Here is a 20,636-nt window from a genome sequence, read left to right as displayed (position 1 = left end):
CACACACACACACACACACACACACACACACCATAAACATGGTAATAATTGTGATAAAAAGCAAAACACAGAAAAAGTTGTGCATGACAGAAAAAAATACATAGGCCTAAGTGCAAAAATTAATTAATAATTGGAAAAAATGTGTATAAGCAGGTGGCTGTGTGAGCACATTAAGGCGAATGAGCCAGTCAGTCTAGCGCGGGCCTGCATTAGAAGTTTGTTGTGTTTTAAAAAGTCTCTACGTCATACCAAATGGAATTGTGGAACTCTGACATCATCGGTGACAGTATAAAGCTTTTTGACGTAGCAGAAACTCTCAGTAGCTTCTTTGGATGTCTAGTAGTTCAGTACTTTCTGCGATTCAACAGTACAGTGATAAAATGGCATTTTCAAAACTGATTAATCGTCTGAAGAAAGCGTTTGGTGTTAAGTGTGCGAACGAACAACCGTGTGAGCCACTCGAACCCACCGGCAGCACGACAGAGAATCACCGTCATCTGATGACCGATGACCCGGCCGTCGCTGCAGGAAAACAGGCAGGGAGACAGAAAAAGAGGAAACTCAAATTGTCTCCCATCTTCTTCGCCTGTTTTTCCAGAAGAAGAGCTACTGTTGTTGGTAAAATAGATTTATGAGCACTTTTAATTACTAAAGCATACTGTTAAACACACCAAACACATCACATAAGTGTTTAAAGATCAGAAATGAACATTACTGGATGACATTTTAGAAAGAGTTTCTTAAAGCCACAGTTCACATAAACAAGACAATTCTGTCATAATTTACTCCTTAAACCTGTTTGAGGTGCTTTCAGCCATTGACTTCCACAGTATTTTGTGTTCCTACAATGAAGGTTAATGGCTGCTGATTTCAGGAATTTTCTTCAGAATTTGTAGTTTTGTGTAAAAAACAGAAAAAATAAGAATTATTTGTATTAGGATTTTTTATTTCAGTGAGCTTTGCCTTTTGATATATATAGTTTACTTGTTTGCTAATTCAATGCAGAAAACCCATGAAGATCATCAATAAAAACACATTGAGTAATGTTTCTGCAAATGAACTGTTCAAATATCTTGTCAAAAAGAGTTGTAGAGTCATATTAATGATGTTCCTTCCTCTCTTTAGATCAGCTATGTGTGCAGGAGATCCACGAACTTCACGCAGAGCCCATCAGTAGCTCTAAATTCTTCTGCACTGCTGTGAGCAACCTGGAGCTGGAAGTTCTCCAACCTCCAGCTCTTGATGCTCCAGCAGACGAAGATTTAGACTCTAAACCGGAAGTGAACAGCTTTGACTCTGCAGTGGTCATTGAGAACGACTCTGCAGAGCTTCACTTCCCAACAGACAACGAATCCTCCCTCAGTGAGGACAGCCTGGAGCAAGAGCTTGATAGTCCTCCAAGTTCACCATCCGATGAGGTCAATGAATCTCCAGTGAGCCAGCAGCTCATAACAGATGACATCTGTGACTCTGCCCTGGATGAAAACTCGAACCCTTCACCGGATCAGGTCTCACAAGAGGACTCTGCTGTGAAGTCTACAGCAGATGATGGGACCTGCTTGGACAATAGTAAGTTTATTGCTGGAGTTCAGAACATTTGTTTAGGCTCATCAAACTTTGTAAAATTATACAGTTGAAGTCAAAATTATTCACCCTCCTGTGATTTTTTATTAATATTTTTTAAATATTTCCCAAATGATGCAGAGCAATAAAGTTTAAGTATTCAGAACTTTAAGCTGAACACTGGTATCTTGAAAATATCCAGTAAATATGATGTACTGTCATCACAACAAAGATAAAAGACATCAGTTATTAGAAATGAGTTATTAAAACTATCATGTTCTGAAATCTGACAATAATTCTGACTTCAACTGTTTGTGTTTTTATTTGGTTTATAATTTAATGACATTTTCTTCATTTTTAACAGATGACATCAGCTGCCGCTACAAACTCGGAAAGCAGCTTGGTGAAGGAGGTTTCGGCTCCGTGTATGAGGGGATTCGCATACAGGATGGTCTGCAGGTATTCATTTTTGTAGACTCAAATCCTCTGATGAAGTTCCCTGTTTAAAGAACATCATCAGAGCTTTCATTGTTTGGACATTTCTGCTGACGAATGAATCCTCTGTTCAGGATTTATGACTGAATGAAATGATCTCCGTGCACATGTTAATTGTTGGCTTGTTCCTTTAAACAGGTGGCAGTTAAATTTGTCCAGAAGACCCCAAATATGCAAGATGTCAGCTCTGTGAGTAGACTACACTTTCTGTTCGCTGTGTTCAGTTTATAAAGTCTTATATTTATTATAGACCACAGGCTGTGGTCAGAAACCCTTGTTTGAAAACCAACATTATTATTTTGTTTTCAGTCATGTGACCAGCCACTTCCTCTAGAGATCACCTTGGCAAACATGGCCAGCGGTGGCTCCAGGTGTTCGAACATTATTCAGCTTCTGGACTGGCAGGTCTTTGAAAACCATTATGTCATGGTGATGGAGCGGCCTAGTCCAAGCATGGACCTGGAGGCATTCCTTGAAGTCAGCGGAGGAGTCCTCAGTGAGAAAACAGCACATACCATCATGAGGCAAGCTGTTTATGCGGCCAACGTGTGCTGTTACCGCGGGGTGTTCCACCGGGATATTAAGCTTCAAAACCTGCTGGTGAACCCCGACACACTGGAAGTCAAGCTGATCGACTTCGGGTGTGGAGACTTCATGATGGAATCAGCCTACAGTCTCTTCTCTGGTAGGTGTTTTGAATAGTGTGGTCAAAAGTATCGACTTCGGTACCAATCGATTCTGACATTTAACAAGTCAATTTGAGCGCTGTTAAACACCACTGATTGGCCATTGGTGTTCACATGCTCAGCAAATATGACTGTGATGAGTGTCGGTATCGATTGGTAGTTGATACTTTTGACAACACTAGTTATGAATGTGCATAAGCATTATTAATATACGTATTGAAAGCTGGTTAATTAGCACAGCTGAAGCCCATCTGGTATATATATTCAACATGATGCTAAACTAAACGTCTCTCCTCCAGGCACAGAAGCGTACATCCCGCCAGAGTTTTATGAAAAAGGATGCTACCGGGCCAAACCAGCGACGGTCTATTCTCTTGGGGTTCTTCTGTTCACAATGCTCCATGGAGAATTCCCATCAGCGTATGACCTGTACTACCTCCAACATGACTGGTCCAAATTTACCCTCTCTCAAGGTGAGATGTTCATCAAAGAACAATTAAGCAAAAACAGTATAATAATAATAATAATAACAATAACCTCACCTCTCCATTTCTTCTTCACAGAATGCTGTGATATGATGAGGGCTTGTCTGCATGAGAATCCAGAGTGCAGAATTCCTCTAGAAGAGATGCCTTACCACGACTGGTCCATGCTGGAGTTCTGAGTCACATTAGCAGAATGTTTTGTATATTTGATTTTTGTACATGTCTGTAATAAAGATATATTTTATTGAACTCACTTGTGTTGTGGCTTATATTGTGATCTAGCCCCAGTGTTGTCAGATTGTGTGGATTTAAACTGGTTTTGTTTGGGGTGACAAAAATTTGGCATGAGGTTTGAACAGCATCCAGTCCTTTCCAACACACACTGCAGTTGACACTGGCGTCATTACGGCGCACTTTTAGAAATACACTTTTTCAGAATGCTGTACAGCGCTGACCCAAAACCTAAACATATCAGTCACTGCGACATAAGCAAATCATCCATAAATATTCCAATGGTTTATTGTGAAATCAGAGCTGTTCAGAAAAATGTATTAAAATACAAACGTCGTAACATGAGAATGTGAGACTCAATACAAAACATCAGCATTTTCACAATAAGAGCACCCAGTTTTATTAAGGTCGTTGAGTGTTTGTTGCCCTCATGACAATCCTAAACAAAATATTCAGTGATATTCCTTCAAATCAATACTGATAGTGTAGTTTGCGCAGACACACTGAGGTTTATCCAGTGTACAGAAGTCTGAATCATCCACATTATTTCATACAATTCCAGTAAAACGTTTACTACACGAATGTCCAGCGTTTGCTAAAACTGTTCAACTCTTTAGATGATTCCTTTCTTGCAACATCTACAACTATGCTAAAAGCAATGATAGGGACGAAAAGTTTGAAAGAAAGAAGAAGACATTCTCAGCAGCAGATGTTAATGCTGATCAGCTACCCATGAAACAATAATTGAAGTTAGAGCAAACATAAGGGTTTTGAAAGTCTTTGACAAACACATCAGAGTAGCGCTTGGGGAAAAAAAAAAAATCTAGTACAAAAATAAAACAAACATAAAAGATAGTTCAAAAAACAATAATACTTGAAAATATCTGATGTATATGTAAGCTAGAAATATGAATAGGGTGAAAAATCATTAATAAAGAATCTATTTGCTGAATAACAATATTGATAACATAACAACATTGGACAATTTCATACACAGAGTACTAAAGCTGTTTGCTTACGTTTGCTGTCAGAATTATTAGCCCCCGTTTATTTTTTACCCAACTTCTGTTTAAAGGAGAGATGGGGTTTTTTTCCAACACATTTCTAAATATCATAGTTTTAATAACTCATCTCTAATAACTGATTTATTTTATCTTTGCCATGATGACAGTAAATAATATTTGACTAGATACTTTTCAAGACACTTCTATACAACTTAAAGTGACATTTAAAGGCTTAACTAGGTTAATTAGGTTAACTAGGCAGGTTAGGGTAATTAGGCAAGTTATTGTATAACGATGGTTTGTTCTGTAGACCAGGGGTTCTCAATTTTTTTTCATCAAGTACCACCTCAGAAAAAAAATTATCTCTTCAAGTACCACCATAGTAAGCAGTATTGAAATATAGTAGCGTAGTAAGCCTAGTAAAGCAGCTACATAACACCATACTGTGCTTATTTGTAAAAAATGTTTTTAAAAATAAAAAAAATGTAAACAATTAAAGTATATTTGCTTTTAAAAGTTAAAAATGGTAGGTTAATGTTCTTAAAAAGTAAAAAAAAAAAAAAAAGTGTTGTACTTAAATGTAAAGTATTAACATACAGTAGCCAATTCATCAACATCTGGAAATGTTGCCTGGACCTCAGAAATATAGGCTATATGTCAAAAAAATAAATAATATTATATGTCATTCACATATAAATCATTTTTGATCAATTTAGAAAAATATGTAGCTGGTACATATGACACATTTAATATCTCCACGTGCCACTAAAAGGAAGCTCGTGTACCACGACAGTTTAAGAACCACTGCTCTAGACTAAAACATAGCTTAAAGGGGCTAATAATTTTTTCCTTAAAATGAGGTTTAAAAAATTAAAAACTGCTTTTATTCTAGCCGAAATAAATCAAATAAGACTTTCTCCAGAAGAAAAAATATTATCAGACATACTGTGAAAATTCCCTTGCACTTTTATACATCATTTGGGAAATATTTAAAAAATAAGAAAAAAAATTCAAAGGGGGGTTTATAGTTCTGACGTCAACTGTATTTAAGTCTTTTAGTGAAATGCACATAATATAGTTGAAATAATAAGCTATTAAATGATCAAGAGCTGAGAGTTTAACTGTAAGTGCAACAGCTGCATTTCAGTTTGAAATACATGAACATGTAACGTAAAAACAGTAAATCGCACTTCCTGTGGCTGCTCAAAGGTGTAAAAGTACTCAATAAATGTTACTCAAGTGAACGTACAAATATGGTGTGAAACATTCCCTAGTGAAAAATATATATACTCAGCATGCTTACATCCAGACTAATTGTCATTATATTTTAAGTGCTATTTTGGACATATTACTTTTGTGCCAAGCCTATTTTAGTTGTAATAAAATTGCAATAAAGGGCGACACAGTGGCGCAGTGGGAAGCACAAATGCCTTACAGCAAGAAGGGAGCTGGTTTGAGCCCCAGATCAGTTGGCATTTCTGTGTGGAGTTTGCATGTTCTCCCCGTGTTCGTGTGGGTTTCCTCTGGATGCTTCGGTTTCCCCCACAGTCCAAAGATAGGTGAATTGGCAAACTAAATTGTCGGTATGTAAATGCAAGAGTGTATAGGTGTTTTCCTGTGGTGGGTTGCGGCTGGAAGGGCATCTGCTGCGTAAAACGTGCTGGAAAAGTTGGCGGTTTATTTCGCTGTGTAGAGAGCGTTATAACTGCTCTTTATGCAAAAGGGTGTTTGCGTAGACTATTCTTTTAACTGAAAATACATACAAGACACCATCTTACATTTCTTTGCATTCATACTCTGCATCTCTAATTTTGCTTAGTCAGTCTGGGAGTTCACATGATGAAGAACTGAGCTTATAAGCAGCCGGATATCAATCTGGAAAAAAAGGAAATGAGTTTTGGATACGGACAGACAATCAGAATTAAATGAAGGTGTTCAATAAGCAGAACATTATTGTTATGCAGCACTGTATTAGACCATCATCATTTCTCTATGTGAGACATGAAATCTGTTTCTTAATACTAATGTTAGCCTTGACCTTAATTCAGCTATTCTTTTAGAAGATCTCTGACCATTGCTCATTTTAACTACCTTCATTACTGTCATTAATCAAAATTAAACTGTTAGTGCATTTGCTAAAATTACTTATTTATTTATTATAATTAAAGATTATAAATTCTGCACAAGGTAAATGCTGCAGGAATGTAAATAGTAGCCTGTATTACACATTATAAAAATTGCTAAAAAAATAAATAAATAAGTGAGCAAGAATGCAGTCCTTTGGTCACTATAGGTGGGCTAATCTCTTAAGCGGGCCAGTTAAAGAATATAGTCAACTGAGAGATAACTATACACAAATTGACTATCAATTTAAGAATCCAAATTATATTTGTGAATGTGTTGTACACCTAAAAACAGGATCTTTAGGTATATTTTAATGTTTATATTAAGAGTATTTAACGATTAAACTTGCAAGTCTAGCCATGCCCAGATGAAGAATTAAGAAGTCCCTGGGCACATTGTCTTGTACTCCCCCCTACCAGGCCGCACCCCTAAAGTTGAATTAAGAATAATATAATAACATTTTTATAAAATTAATCTATAATGCACTGGCAACGTTTTTTAAAACAAATTATATTTAATACATATAATTTACAAAGATTTATTTTTAAAGCCTTTATAGCAGACTTTGAAAGAAATACTAATAAAAATAGTGAAAATTAATGGGTTTTAGTATAGCTACTTGTTCACTGAAGCAGTCCAAAAAATAGATACATTTAAAGGGTATTTTTAATGTATAACTGAATTTCACAAACTTATAATGCATATTATTTGCATATAAAACATAATGCCTCTCCAATATAGCACTACCTTTGACCGAGTTTAAAAAAAAAGCAACTTCACACTTCAGGCGCTTCTGTTATTAGTTATACATAATATGTTCTTTGACCCACACGTGAGGTATATTTTATTCATTAGAGAACACAAGTCGGTTTCCACAGTTTCCATGGATAGCGTTTATTAAATATTAACACGTGTGGTGTCGAATTGACACCCCTGAACCAGAAGCCCTTTATCTGAAGATCGGGCTAGACCTTTGGTGTCACGGCAATGCACTTTACCTGAGATACGCTCTAATTTCAGGCAAACCAATATTAGTATGATGTAGATTTTGAGAATGGAGCGAGACACATCTAGGGCCGATGAGGAGCGCGCGGAGAAGAGAGTGCGCTTCCGCGTGGCGTCTGCGCGCAGCGGCCGCGTCCTGCAGGAGGTGTTCAGAGAGCGCGGGCTCGAGGACTTCGCGGACACGGACACCACGGTGAGCTCGGAGCCGGAGCCGGAGCGAGCCAGCTCGCCGGTCATTTCCGAGGCCAACAGCCACCTCAGCGGCCTCGGTGCAACCGCAGAGCCTGACGACAGTGGCAGCGAACCAGACGAGCTGCTCATGTACGCTAGCGCGACCAAAAACAAACTCTTCACCGGGAAACGCGTTAACATCTTCAGTAAGAACGGGACCGTCCGGGGCGTGAGAGACAAAGTGAGCGCGGGGCAGGTGTTGTTTAATAACCTGTCCAAAATGTACGGGGTAAGTTTAACTTGTCGCCTACTTAATGCATTATTTAAAGCCAATTTCACCCAAAGAAGGCACATAATTGCTCCTTTAGTGGAACAGGTGACTGCTAATTAATAGGGCTCAAAGGAAGCATGTATTAATTCATTTACATAGCAATTGCCCTTTAAACAGGGGCTGGTGTGCGTCACAGCAGGAACCATTTAAATTGATTGAGGTAAGTTGGTTTTAAATTCGCACATTCAGACTTTCCCCTTAATAATATAATTTCAGAAAAGTATTATTTGCAAATTCTGAATATGGAAAATCATATGAACAGCCAATGACTATTGAAACATAATTGTTTACAGTGAATTAAGTAGTGCTAATGTTGTTTTAAAGTCATACTTAGATGCGATTTCAGATCGAATTTTTAAAGTAGCTAGGTAAACAATGGGAGTTAATGAGCTAATGTGTGAAAATAAAACCAACTTTAACTCAATTTCAATTTGGCATGCAGTATTAAACTCTTTTAAATATAAATGTGACAAGAAGTATCTAAAAAGGCACTCTACAGTGATGCCATAAAATATTTTTTTTTGGTTCTCCAGTAAAAGAACCATATTTCCAGATACTGAAAAGCAAAAAACCAAAACAAGGTAAAAATTAACGGTATGTGGCAGAATGATGCCAACAGTTTTTGTTCTTTTTCACGCTAGTGATACTTGCATATCCTCAACCATCTGAAATGTTCAACAAATATATTTTCACCAAAATGTGGCTGAGGCATGCGTTTCCAATGAGCCTTCACTGAAAGAAAATCTCCCTTCGATTAAGAATCTTCGTGAAACCATCAATAAAAAACATCTAATAAAAAACCTGTGTGTTTTAGATCTTTAGAAATAATTTTATGCAGGCACAGAGCAGCCTGCACAAGAAGAGTGTGTGTTTCTATATTTAGAAAATGAACTTAATTACCCTTATTAAAGTTATTTAGGATTAATGACTAATTGTGGTAAGAATAAAGCTTTGTTTACAGAACAACAAGTCCAGAAGGTCCAGCTTATAATTCACCCGAAGAACACAAAAAATCATTGCAAAAAAAGAAGCCTTGCATGATTTTATAATAACAATTAGGTTTAATAATAGGCATTTGCTTTTTTTCTGTCCTTTTTCTTTTATATAAGTTACTGAATGTTCTGTTCTGTAAAATGTTTCGATGTATAAAAAAAAGAATAGGCATTTGTGTGTAAAATATGATTTATTTTTCATTCATTATTGCATGTTAATTAAGATTGATGCGCACAGTGATTAGTTACCACAAATTACTTGGCTTAATATTTATGATTTTACTCTTAAGTCAACTAATGGATTTTTATGGTGTTCTCTCTCACCTGTGGTGTTGTCTTTATACTGTACAAGAATTAGTATTTTACATTATCACATATTGTATTATCTTTACAATCAGTTAAAAGTTTGGATACCTTATTTATTAGTAGTAATAGAAGGTGGTAAGCAATAAGAGAAGAAAAACCCTAAAATACATGCAATCAGTATTTGATTTAATATTAATAATATTTGATTACATATATATATATATATATATATATATATATATATATATATATATATATATATATATATATATATATTTGATGAGTCACATTTAATTTCAAATAAGTAGATAAAATTATCTACCTTCAGTTGTAATATTATTGAGGACTGATGATATCCAACAAATGTGTTTCTCCAAGGACTCGCTCATTATGAACCGGCCTAAAAGGCGATGAGATTTCATCTGAAATCTGAAAACACAGATGGCCTGCAGCAGAGGATTCTGGGTCGGGAAGCAGGACGTGCGACAGGCTTGAGCGTGTAAAAGGGATAAACAGCGGCCAACCTTTTTTGTTTAGCTTTTCGTTACTTGTGTAAATTGTAATTCTGTAAATATTTTATATGAACATTTTTTTGCAAAAGCATTTTTTAGGATGAGATGGTGTCTGTGAAATCAGCAGATTGCTTTTAATGTTCTCTTTGCCTATGATTGGAGTGCCTTTTCTTCATTTTGCCTTCACTTATTAATTTAATAAGACGCAAATAAGATTAAGTTTTATACACATTTCTTTTTTAGTACAATAAAATCAAGTCATTCCAACCTTATTGTTTTTGTGAATACTTCTGAAACTATTCATTTATTTATTTTGGATGATTACTGAACACTCAAAAAATAACTTTTGCTGCTTGTTCAAACTACTTATTTAAAATGAGTTGAAACAACACAAGTCTCAAGTTTTTTGGGGACGACTTAATGGTTTTATGCTCAATCCGCTTAACTTAATCAATTTGTGTTGGGACAACATGTAGGGATTGTGTTGAACCTTGCATTTTTTACAGTGTATGCATCTAATCACAATTAACATGAATCTTTCCTGCTTGGCATTACTATTCAGTGATGATGTATAAGACTGAAGGATTAATAGGTCAGCTTCTGCATTATGCAGCTGAAGAGAAAGTGGAAGAAAGTGAATAGTTAGCAATATTACTAGGACATTGTGTTTATATCAGGAGATAGACAAAGTACACAAATCAGGCACATGAGTATACGTATACCCTAATTAAATATTACCCCAGTAAAGGTATAAAGTCCTGCCTTTCAATAATAAGTCAAAGGGCAAAGAAATATTAGATTTTTAAAAACTTAAAGTCGCCAGCAGATCAAAATTTAAATCATTATTTTGTAAAAATGTATTTGCCCACAAATTAAACTAATAAAATAACCTTCCTTTTCCCTCAAAACAACTTTTCTTTACTTCCTGGTCACATCTAATTCCTTTTAGGATAGGCATATGAGTGAGTGTCTTGTTTCTACTCTGAATTCATCAGTCCTTTTGTTAGCAACGACTTTCAACAATCCAATTGGTTAAAAAAAAAGTAAATCATGCACCAACCTACATTTTTTTTTCTCAGTTTAGGATAAATTCAAGTGGACTCACAGTAAATGGATCATTTGAATCAGTGAGTTGTTTACTGGAGACTCGCTCTGAACTGATCATTTAAATTAATGAGTTGTTTACTATACACTCACTTTGAACAGATCATTTGAATCAGTGAGTTGTTAACGAGAGACTCACTCTGAATTGATCAATTGAATCAGCGAGTCGTATACTGGAGAATCTCTGAACAGATTACTTGAATTAGTGAGTTGTATAATGAAGACTCACAGTAAATGGATAATTTCAATCAGGAAGTTGTTTACTAAAGGCTCACTTTTGAGCAAATCATTTGAGTCAGCGAGTTGTTGACTTGTGATCAGATATTAGTTCACATCATTTAGAGGGCCGTTTAGCATTCAATCACAAGAAAAAAGTGGAAACCTGATGTAATTGATGCACTCAGACATTCTTCTCCAGAGTTTATGCAGTCAAAACTCCTTCTTGTTGTACATATTAAAGGCGTAGTTTAAATTGATGTGGAAATACTGCAATTTAATAATAATAATAATTATTATTATTATTATTATTATGTCTCAATCAATTGTTGCTTAACCAGAACTTTAACAGATAGCATAAGACAGCAGAAAGTAGGTTGGGTAACTTAAGTGACTTTACTGGCAATTGTTATTCTCAATGTCATTCTTTTTTTGTAAAACTACAACAAAGTGGGGGAAATTATGTATATATTCACATTTACTTTAACATGATCAATTCAGCCAGCAGTAAAACTTTACTAATGCACATTTTTTGAACAAATATTAATATGCATATGAGGAAAATCTATTAAAAAGACCATTTGAATTGAATATCTTATTTACACCACCAGCATAACATGAAGTAGTGTTTGTACAACAAAATACATTTTCTGAATTTCTGAAGAATGTTGGAAAAAGCATTGACGAAGTACTAACAAAAATACTATGGAAGTCAGTCTTTCCTAACATTCTTCAGTACCTCTTCCTTTAAGTTGAACAGAGGAAAGACACTCACAGTACCCAGTTAGCAAAGATTTCTGGCCCAAAGTTGGCAAAAAGCTGGCACAGAAGACATTCATCCAGCAATGGCATACAGCATGTGGGCCAAACATGTGGGCCCATGTTTGGCAGAGGTAGCACTGGTTTAAGGTGGCACACAAGGTTTGGGCCAGATGTAAAATGTATTTGGCTCAGGTGTTAAAAGTTGAGCCGTGGGCCACGTAAGTTTGGCCTTTCCTGACCCACATTTAAAATATATTAAAATAAATTTTGAGTAAAGAAAAAAATTCAACTAGTCGCTTTGAGAAAAAGCACGCCCACAGTGTGCCTTAGGCACAATGCTTCATGGGTTTATTAATTACATTGCAATCGTGACACACCAACCTATCTGGTCCAGTTCTGGCCCAGTTATGAGTTATTAACTTGGCTGTGACTTGACCCAGATATGGTCCATGCTTGGCCCCTGTCTGGAAGCCAGACTTGGTCCAGTCATGTACTGTAATTCAATGCAGCATGTGGGCCAAGCAAAACATGATTGTGTGGGCCAAAGAAATTTGCTATAGAAATTTTTGCTATGTGGTATATGAGGACAATGTGTGTTTAAAGTAAACTGGATGCTAAATTCAGTTTTCCAAAGTTGACTAGCAAGAAATCGAGTTTACAAACTCTACGGAAATATTGGTCTTCCTCTATACCTACAAAAAAAGTCATCTAGTTAGCCATGAAGGAGGCTAAAGTAAATTAACCTGAAAGGAACACCACTTATTTTTGTAAATAGACTCCCCAAGAGTCAAACAGTTGGAACTAACTTTATGTTCTCTGATTGGTGGAAAGGTTTGTAAATTACCAATAAAAATGTAAACCTTTTGAAGAAATTGCATCCCAGGTAGCAAAGAACTTTGGCCCAGATTTGGCTAAAGATGGCACAGCAGGCATACAGCATGTGGGCCAAACATGGCCTGGGTTTGGCAGAGGTGGCACCATCTTTAAAGCAGCACACAAAGATTTGGGCCAGATGTAAAATGTAGTATTTAGCTTAGGTGTTAAAAATGTATATGTGGCGCCACGTAAGTTTGGCATGTTGAAGTTGAAGTCAGAATTATTAGCCCCCAACCCCCCCCCCGAATTATTCGCCCCCCTGTTTATTTTTCCCCAATTTCTGTTAAACACTGAGCAGATTTTTTCAACACATTTCTAAACATAACAGTTTTAATAACTCATTTTTAATAACTGATTTATTTTATCTTTGCCATGATGACAGTAAATAATATTTGACTAGATATTTTTCAAGACACCTCTATACAGCTTAAAGTGAAATTTAAAGGCTTAACTTGATTAATTAGCTTAACTAGGCAGGTTAGGGTAATTAGGCAAGTCATTGTATAATGATGGTTTGTTCTGTAGACTATTGAAAATAAAATTAGCTTAAAGGGCCTAATATTTTTGACTTTAAAATGTTTTTTAAAAAATTAAAACTGCTTTTATTCTAGCCAAAATAAATCAAATAAGACTTTCTCCAGAAGAAAAAATATTATCAGACATACTGTGAATTTCTTTGCTCTGTTAAACATCATTTGGGAAATATTTAAAAAAGAACAAATATTCAAAGGGGGGCTAATAATTCTGACTTTAACTGTATATTAAAATAAATTTTGAGTAATGAAAAAAATTCTACTTATGAGGTTGTTTTAAAAAAAACATGCCTACAGTGTGCCTAAAGCGCAAAGCTTCATGTGTTTATCAATTTAATTGCAATCGAAAAACATCAACTTATCTGGCCCAGTTATGAGTTATTAACTTGGCTGTGACTTGGCCATGTTTGGCCCTTGTCTGGAGGCCAGACTTGGTCCAGTCATGTGCTGTAATTCATCAAGCAGAACCTGATTGTGTGGGCCAGAGCTGGGCCAGAGAAATTCAGCTATGTGGCTAGTTTATAAACAAGTGGAGGGCGAGTAAATGATTACAGCATTTTCATTTTTGGGGTGGACTGTGCTTTTGAATGCAAAGTGGATTGTCATCTGATCAAAGAGTAATCTTTCTTAGCTCAGATTTTGCAGAGCATTTTCAGAAGACAGTGAGAAGAGCGAAGACGCCGTACAGAAGAGCACATGGATACGCCACCAGCAGCTGCTGACCGCTCATGGCCAGAGTGGAGCTGAAGATCTTAGAAGCAGACAGACTGCACCAGCCAATCACAATCAAGGCCAACAGCGTTCCCAGCAGACCCCTGTGTTCAAATATAAAGCACACGTTATTCAAAAGCAATTCAATTATACACTCACTCTTAAAAATAAGTTCTAAAAGATGATTTTCACATCGAATACCACTTATAAAAGAACAATTCTAGGCTCTTTGCAGTGAACAGTACATACATACAATTAGTTTATTATAAATATAAATGCACTTAATTAAATAATTACATCTCTGTAACTTTAGTTGATCCAAGCATTATTTAGTCTTGAAAAAATCTTAAATTAATGTGTATTATTTGTAAAAAAAAAATACATGGGTGGCACAGTGGGTAGCGCTGTCGCCTCACAGCAAGAAGGTCGATGGTTCGAGCCTCAGCTGGGTCAGTTGGCATTTCTGTGTGGAGTTTGCATGTTCTCCTAGTGTTTGCGTGGGTTTCCTCCTGGTGCTCCGGTTTTCGCCACAAGTCCAAAGACATCCGGTACAGGTGAATTAGGTAAGCTAAATTGTATGTGGTGTGTGTGTGTGTGAATGAGAGTGTATGGAGTTTCCCAGCGATGGGTTGCAGCTGGAAGGGTATCCGCTGCGTAAAACATATGCTGGATAAGTTGGCGGTTCATGCAGCAGTGGCGACCCCTGATTAAAAATGGGACTAAACCGAAAAGGAAATTAATGGTTGAATAAAATATGTATAAATGACTCTAAGCAGTGTTGGGGAGTAACTAGTTACATCATTTCATTACAAAATGTGTAACATCTTTTACAGTTATTGAGAAAAAAAATGTGTAATTAGGTTTAAGTTATCTGTGTGAAAAGTTAATGATTACAAACATCTGAATATAATCTATAAAAAGCTGGGGTGTACAGTGCATCCGGAAAGTATTCATAGTGCTTCACTTTTTACACATTTTTTATGTTACAGCCTTATTTCAAAAAGGATTTAATTAATGTATTTCCTCAGAATTCTACACACAATACCCCATAATGACAATGTGATTTTTTACTTTTTTTTTTAATTGTTGCAAATTTATTAAAAATAATAAACCTGAAAAATCACATGCACAGAAGTATTCACAGCCTTTGCAGAGAAGCTCTAAATTGAGCTCAGGTACATTCTGTTTCCACTGAACATTCTTGAGATGTTTCAGCAGCTTAATTAGAGTTCACTTGTGGTCAATTCAGTTGATTGGACATGATTTGAAAAGGCATACACCTGTCTATATAAGGTCCCAGGGTTGACAGTGCATGTCAAAGCACAAACCAAGCATGAAGACAAAGGGATTGTCTGTAGACCTCCGAGACAGGATTGTCTTGAGGTACAAGGCTGAAAGGTTACAGGAAAATTTCTGCTGCTCTGAAAGTTCCAATGAGCACAGTGGACTCCATCATCTGTAAGTGAAAGATGTTTGGAACCACCAGGACTCTTCCTAGAGCTGACCGGTCATGATCGGGGGAGAGGGGCCTTAGTCAGGGAGGTGATCAATAACCCGATGGTCACTCTGTCTGAGCTCCAGCGTTCTTCTATGGAGAGAGGAGAACCTTACAGAAGGACAACCGTCTGTGCAGCATAACACCAATCAGGCCTGTATGGTAGAGTGGCCAGAAGCCACTCTCCACCTAGAATTTGCCAAAAGTCATCTGAAGGACTCTCAGACCATAAGAAACAAAATTCTCTGGTCTGATAAGATTAAAATTTAACTCTTTGAAGCGAATGCCAGGCGTTGCATTTGAAGAAAACCAGGCACCACTCATCACCAAGCTAATACCATACCTACAATGAAGCATAATGGTGGCAGCATCATGCTGTGGGGATGTTTTTCAGCAGCAGAAACTGGATGATTAGTCAGGATAGAAGGAAAGATGAATGCAGCAATGTACAGAGACATCCTGAATGAAAACCTGCTTCAGAGTGCTCTTGATCTCAGACTGGGGCGACAGTTCATCTTCCAGCAGGACAATGATGAATGTCCTTAAGTGGCGCAGCCAGAGCCCATCTCTGGAGAGATCTGAAAATGGCTGTACACCGTCGCTTCCCATACAATCTGATAGAGCTTGAGAGGTACTGCAAAGAGTAATGGGCAAAAATTCCCAAAGACAGGTGTGCCAAGCTTGTGGCATCATATTCAAAAAGACTTGAGGCTGTAATTGCTGCCAAAGGTGCATCAACAAAGTATTGAGCAAAGGCTGTGAATACTTCTGCACATGTGATTTTTCAGGCTTTTTTTAATTTTTAATTAAGTTGCAACAATTAAAAAAAATCTTTTTTCACATTGTCATTTTGGGATATTGTGTGTAGAATGTTGAGGAAATAAATGTATTTAATCAATTTTGTAATAACGGAGCGGTCACAACAAAATGTGGAAAAAGTGAAGGGAAGCTACGAATACTTTCCGCATGCACTGTAAATGAACTAGTGACTGTAAACGTGATCAAGGATTGTCTGAGAGTAAACAAAGGTTTACTTGAGGGAAAGTAAATCATGAGTAATATTCATTTTTGGGTGAACTCTCCCTTTAAAAGTGCCTATTAATGTTCATATAATCGAGATTGTAAATAAAAATGGACAAATTCAGTAGCCTAAAAGTGCAATTCTAAAATAAAATCCAATTCTACATACACTATTGGATACTCACTGAAGGGAATAAACGACAGCAAATGCAGAGAGCGCCACCATTGGCAGCAGAGAGTATCCCAGCACACTCGCCACACTTCCACAGGATATACTGTAAATGCTCATCAGATTCAACAACATGTACATCCCGACACATCCCAGAGCACTGATGCCGTATACATATCCAAAGTGTGCCTTTCCTGCCTGCGGAACAAATATAAACACACACACACACGGGTATGTGCTCTGGACATTACATCTGTTTTCATGTCCCCTGTGCAATACAAAAGACCATGTACCTCTAGTTAATGGATTCAAGGTGGAGTTTGTACCATCAGTAGTGTGGCTCCCAGAGCGACGCAGAAGAGAACAGGGCCGGTGAGATCGGTCTCGTTCATGATGCTGCCATCAGCAGGCTTCAGTGGATTCAACACAGTCAGAGTCTTCTGCCAGATGTGCTCAAAGTTAATGCCCAGCTCTGGGAAACAATGAAAATACACATGCAGTTTTCCTTTAAGCAGATTTTCTGGTGAGTTTAATTGATGCATTGATTTGGGGTGGGGGGGGGGACAAGGGGGCTAGCAACGGTAAATGGCTTCTACACAGTAAATGGTACATGTGAATGGCGGGATTGTGTACTCAAGTCTAGAAAGTACATGTGTGCAGTGCTGTTCACACATTTCAGCTTAAAGATATTTTCTAACAAGTGATTGTATTACCTTCTAAAAGAGGTGGTTCGTCCTCATAGGAGTCTGTATATTCTGTTTGCTCGGGTTGAGCTACAGGCTGATACACTTGTCCAGTATAAGGTGCTGATGCTGCATATTCATCTGCTAAGTGTGCTGAATTATCCCTGAAAATCAGACAGGATACAATGACTTAATTAATTACTAAACTGAACAACTAACAATACAAACTGCACACAGAACAACAGTCTGATATATGTATGCATATCAAACACACACAGATGTTTTTACACTTACGCATCATTGTATTCTGGATTGAGGTAGGCTGGATCATAGCCATACACATCTTCCTGTTGACCATCAATATAATATCCAGACTGATAGAAGTCTTGTTCAGTGTTCTGAAAGTCTCCCATTCTGCTTAAAATAAGAAGGAGTGTGTACAAAATCTCAGCTGCGACATCAATCAAGTTATACTCTTACCTTTCTACGCCAGTCTTGAGTTTGAGTTGAAGGTTCTTGGTTTGTTTTTGAACTGAGGCTTTGCTTGGTCACTGAGCAGCTGTTGTGCTGTGTGTGTGATGCTATTAATAGTTTTCTATATTTACTTGCAGGCCATGAGCTTGAGTTGTAAAGCCATCCTGATGATCTCTAGATCTGGGAAATGTACTGAAGACCAATTGACTAAAGTAGTGCTGACCACTTTATTATTTACACTTTGCTACACTGTTAGACCTTACCAGGCTATTTTACAATAGAATACTGGCAACACTGCTGCTAGTTAGTCACTGTAATGGTTTGTTTACAGTATTTAACAGTACATTACTGTAACCAAACCATTACAGTGACTTACTGGCAACAGTTTTGCCAGTTAAATACTGCAACCAAACCATTACAGTAGGTATCTAACAACAGTGTTGCCAGTTAATTACTGTGATAGTAGCAGTAGCGGTAACTAGAAACTGATTACAGTTAATTATTGTATTGTACAATTCACAGCATTATAATGCATACAAAATGATGTCATAGTTATTGTAGTGTAACTAAAATGATCAGTATTCTTAACTTTTTTTCAGCTTAGTCCCTTTATTAATCTGGGGTTGCCACAGCGGAATGAACCGCCAACTTATCTAGCATATGTTTTACAAAGCGGATGTCCTTCCAGCTGCAACCAATCACTATGGCCAATTATGGCCAATTTCACCTACCCAATTCACCTATATGGAATGTCTTTGGACTTGTGGGGGGAACCGGAGCACCTGGAGGACACCCACGCCAACACAGGGAGAACATCTTAACAAAATTTGTATTTTTAAAAAGAAAACAACAAAATTGTCTATGTTAAATAAAATGTTATATTGTTGCAAGACATTCATGATACCTCTGAGTTATGGATGGAATATGCACTCTCGCTCGAGTTTTTAATCTTCACCAGGACTCCCACATTCAGCAATGTAGCCGGCTCACAAACCTTGTCAGACGGTCCCTTGAGCTCCTCCTCTTTGGTGGTATTCGCACCGTCGCTCTCACTGGAGATGGCTCATACACTGGGGGTGGCTCTCCATCTACTGTGGGCTCAGGTACCCGCTCCTTGCTGTACGGTGGTATTTGGATGGTCACTGGGTCCAGAGTGTCCACTCCATATAGATGGCGAAATTGCCTCGACGACCATCCTTAGACGACAGTGCTCTGCTTGCGGTGTTCAGGCTCTGGTTGTAAAATAGAGCATGTTGTCCAGATAGCTGGTGTTGTTCGCTATGACCAGACAGATTCTGGTATGTTCATTGCTCCAGCAGGAGAAAGAACTCGAGTCAATAAATGGGGTCCATGAAAACATGGGGGGGGAGGAGAAAAAAAAACACTGGGGCAAAAAGACTACATAAGAAAAGAGGGAAAATACATTACACAACTTTTCTGTTTTGGTCCGGTATTCTGTCTCATTCTCACTCTTCTAAAGAGATGCCAAAACACTGGAGTTGTCAAAACACACACGTATTTATTACCAAAACACTCACTGGAGACACTGGAACATCAACACACAGGAATCAAGGGGTGATGACAATTCAATACTAGACAATGGACTGAACAAAACACAGGAGTATAAGTACACAAGACCAAATGAACTGAATACAAACAGAACACAGGTGGAACCAATGATATTTATCTTCATTTCCCTTCCACTGTTTCTTTAAGATCAACACTGATTTCTTTTTGTTGTTGGAAAGAGAAGAACTTTGTGCAGCCAATGTTGTGCTTTGGTTAAGTCACATGACCTGCAGTGTTTTTCTGTGGCGTGATTTATGACAGACTGGTGTTTATTGTGAGGAGTTGCTAAATGCAAATGTAAACATCAATAAAAACAAAGCATCAAATAATCTCAGATCCGCAAATAAATCAGAAACATCACCTCAAGTAAGTTATTATTATGACATATTCACCACTCAAAAAAAGTTTTTATCAAATTAGTTTTTTGCAAATCGATTAAATATATGTGTTGCCAAATGGCTACACTGTCCTTTAGTGGAACGTGCAATATTGCAATGGGTTAGCTAGCTAGCAAAGTCAGCTGGGATCTTTTAAGTTGTAACAATAACCAAATGAAAGCTAGCAATATAATGTAGATTATTCATATGGTAATGGCATTTGCATTATGGATAAAATCTAGTTTTATTGGCAATACTACTTTTTAATAGATATAAATACAGGGAATAGTGTATTGGCGAACACCCCCATGTTTTACGGTAGGTGAAACAAGAAAAGGACAGAACTGGCTCTTCCTGCAGATGAAAGTGAGGATGAGATGGGTTTTAGTGACCAGGAGAATGATACAGACTGGACATTTGATAGAGACAGTTCAGGTAAGTTAGCTCTGAGGCAGATAAGACAGGCAATGTAAAGTATGTATAATATATAAATATTGTTAGCTAGTAGCTACAATAGTCTGATCCATCTGGATAAACTAGACTTGTTATTTATTTGTTACAAAATTTGGAAAATATTTATTTTCTGTATGTCGTATACATGATAATACAATATTATGATTCTTTTTAATAATATTCAGCAAAAAAGAATGGAATTAATGAAAACTGTAGAAATATCAGTTGTTGGAAAGTATATAAAAGGTGTTGTTTATAAGTTCTGTGTTAAAGCTTATAATACTGCAAC

The 20,636-nt window shown here is 37.1% G+C and overlaps 3 protein-coding genes across 5 annotated transcripts; 2 read left to right on the top strand and 1 right to left on the bottom strand.

The window, feature by feature from the left end:
* Positions 1-172: 172 nt before the first annotated feature.
* Positions 173-3,510, top strand: LOC141377135 (serine/threonine-protein kinase pim-2-like). The gene is made up of 7 exons (XM_073920703.1): positions 173-618; positions 1,126-1,569; positions 1,928-2,022; positions 2,197-2,247; positions 2,368-2,743; positions 3,044-3,217; positions 3,308-3,510. The coding sequence occupies exons 1-7, from the start codon at positions 333-335 to the stop codon at positions 3,406-3,408; spliced, it is 1,527 nt and encodes a 508-aa protein (XP_073776804.1). The 5' UTR covers positions 173-332; the 3' UTR covers positions 3,409-3,510.
* A 4,056-nt stretch (positions 3,511-7,566) lies between these two features.
* Positions 7,567-10,176, top strand: grxcr1b (glutaredoxin and cysteine rich domain containing 1 b). The gene is made up of 2 exons (XM_021480742.3): positions 7,567-8,053; positions 9,772-10,176. The coding sequence occupies exons 1-2, from the start codon at positions 7,643-7,645 to the stop codon at positions 9,805-9,807; spliced, it is 447 nt and encodes a 148-aa protein (XP_021336417.1). The 5' UTR covers positions 7,567-7,642; the 3' UTR covers positions 9,808-10,176.
* A 2,104-nt stretch (positions 10,177-12,280) lies between these two features.
* On the bottom strand, positions 12,281-18,008 carry zgc:123321. Of its 3 annotated transcripts, none has more exons than XR_012388572.1 (6): positions 17,955-18,008; positions 17,769-17,888; positions 17,505-17,638; positions 17,085-17,263; positions 16,808-16,989; positions 12,281-14,211 (listed from the first exon to the last, which is right to left on the bottom strand). XR_012388572.1 is itself a non-coding variant. In XM_068212863.1 (6 exons), the coding sequence occupies exons 2-6, from the start codon at positions 17,885-17,887 to the stop codon at positions 14,049-14,051; spliced, it is 744 nt and encodes a 247-aa protein (XP_068068964.1). In that variant the 5' UTR covers positions 17,888-17,891; positions 17,955-18,008; the 3' UTR covers positions 12,281-14,048. The 3 variants fall into 3 exon arrangements, 2 of the variants coding, with proteins under 2 accessions (XP_068068964.1, NP_001032310.2); XM_068212863.1 differs by having other exon boundaries at positions 17,118-17,263; positions 17,769-17,891; NM_001037233.2 differs by having other exon boundaries at positions 13,959-14,211; positions 17,118-17,263; positions 17,955-17,997.
* Positions 18,009-20,636: the final 2,628 nt, after the last annotated feature.

The sequence above is a fragment of the Danio rerio genome, chromosome 13 (assembly GCF_049306965.1).
Source record: "Danio rerio strain Tuebingen ecotype United States chromosome 13, GRCz12tu, whole genome shotgun sequence".
NCBI classification, from domain to species: domain Eukaryota; kingdom Metazoa; phylum Chordata; class Actinopteri; order Cypriniformes; family Danionidae; genus Danio; species Danio rerio.
This window is presented reverse-complemented; position numbering and strand designations above follow the sequence as displayed.

Bases quoted from the DNA above. Each gene is read 5' to 3' on its own strand.
- LOC141377135 (XM_073920703.1), top strand. From the start codon at position 333: ATGTCTAGTAGTTCAGTACTTTCTGCGATTCAACAGTACAGTGATAAA. The intron at 1,570-1,927 runs GTAAGTTTATTG...CATTTTTAACAG, and splicing joins TGGGACCTGCTTGGACAATA to ATGACATCAGCTGCCGCTAC. The intron at 2,744-3,043 runs GTAGGTGTTTTG...TCTCTCCTCCAG, and splicing joins AGCCTACAGTCTCTTCTCTG to GCACAGAAGCGTACATCCCG.
- grxcr1b (XM_021480742.3), top strand. From the start codon at position 7,643: ATGGAGCGAGACACATCTAGGGCCGATGAGGAGCGCGCGGAGAAGAGA. The intron at 8,054-9,771 runs GTAAGTTTAACT...TGTTTCTCCAAG, and splicing joins ACCTGTCCAAAATGTACGGG to GACTCGCTCATTATGAACCG.
- zgc:123321 (XM_068212863.1), bottom strand. From the start codon at position 17,887: ATGGGAGACTTTCAGAACACTGAACAAGACTTCTATCAGTCTGGATAT. The intron at 17,639-17,768 runs GTAAGTGTAAAA...TCTGATTTTCAG, and splicing joins AATCCAGAATACAATGATGC to GGATAATTCAGCACACTTAG. The intron at 16,990-17,117 runs GTACAAACTCCA...TTTGTTCCGCAG, and splicing joins TGGGAGCCACACTACTGATG to GCAGGAAAGGCACACTTTGG.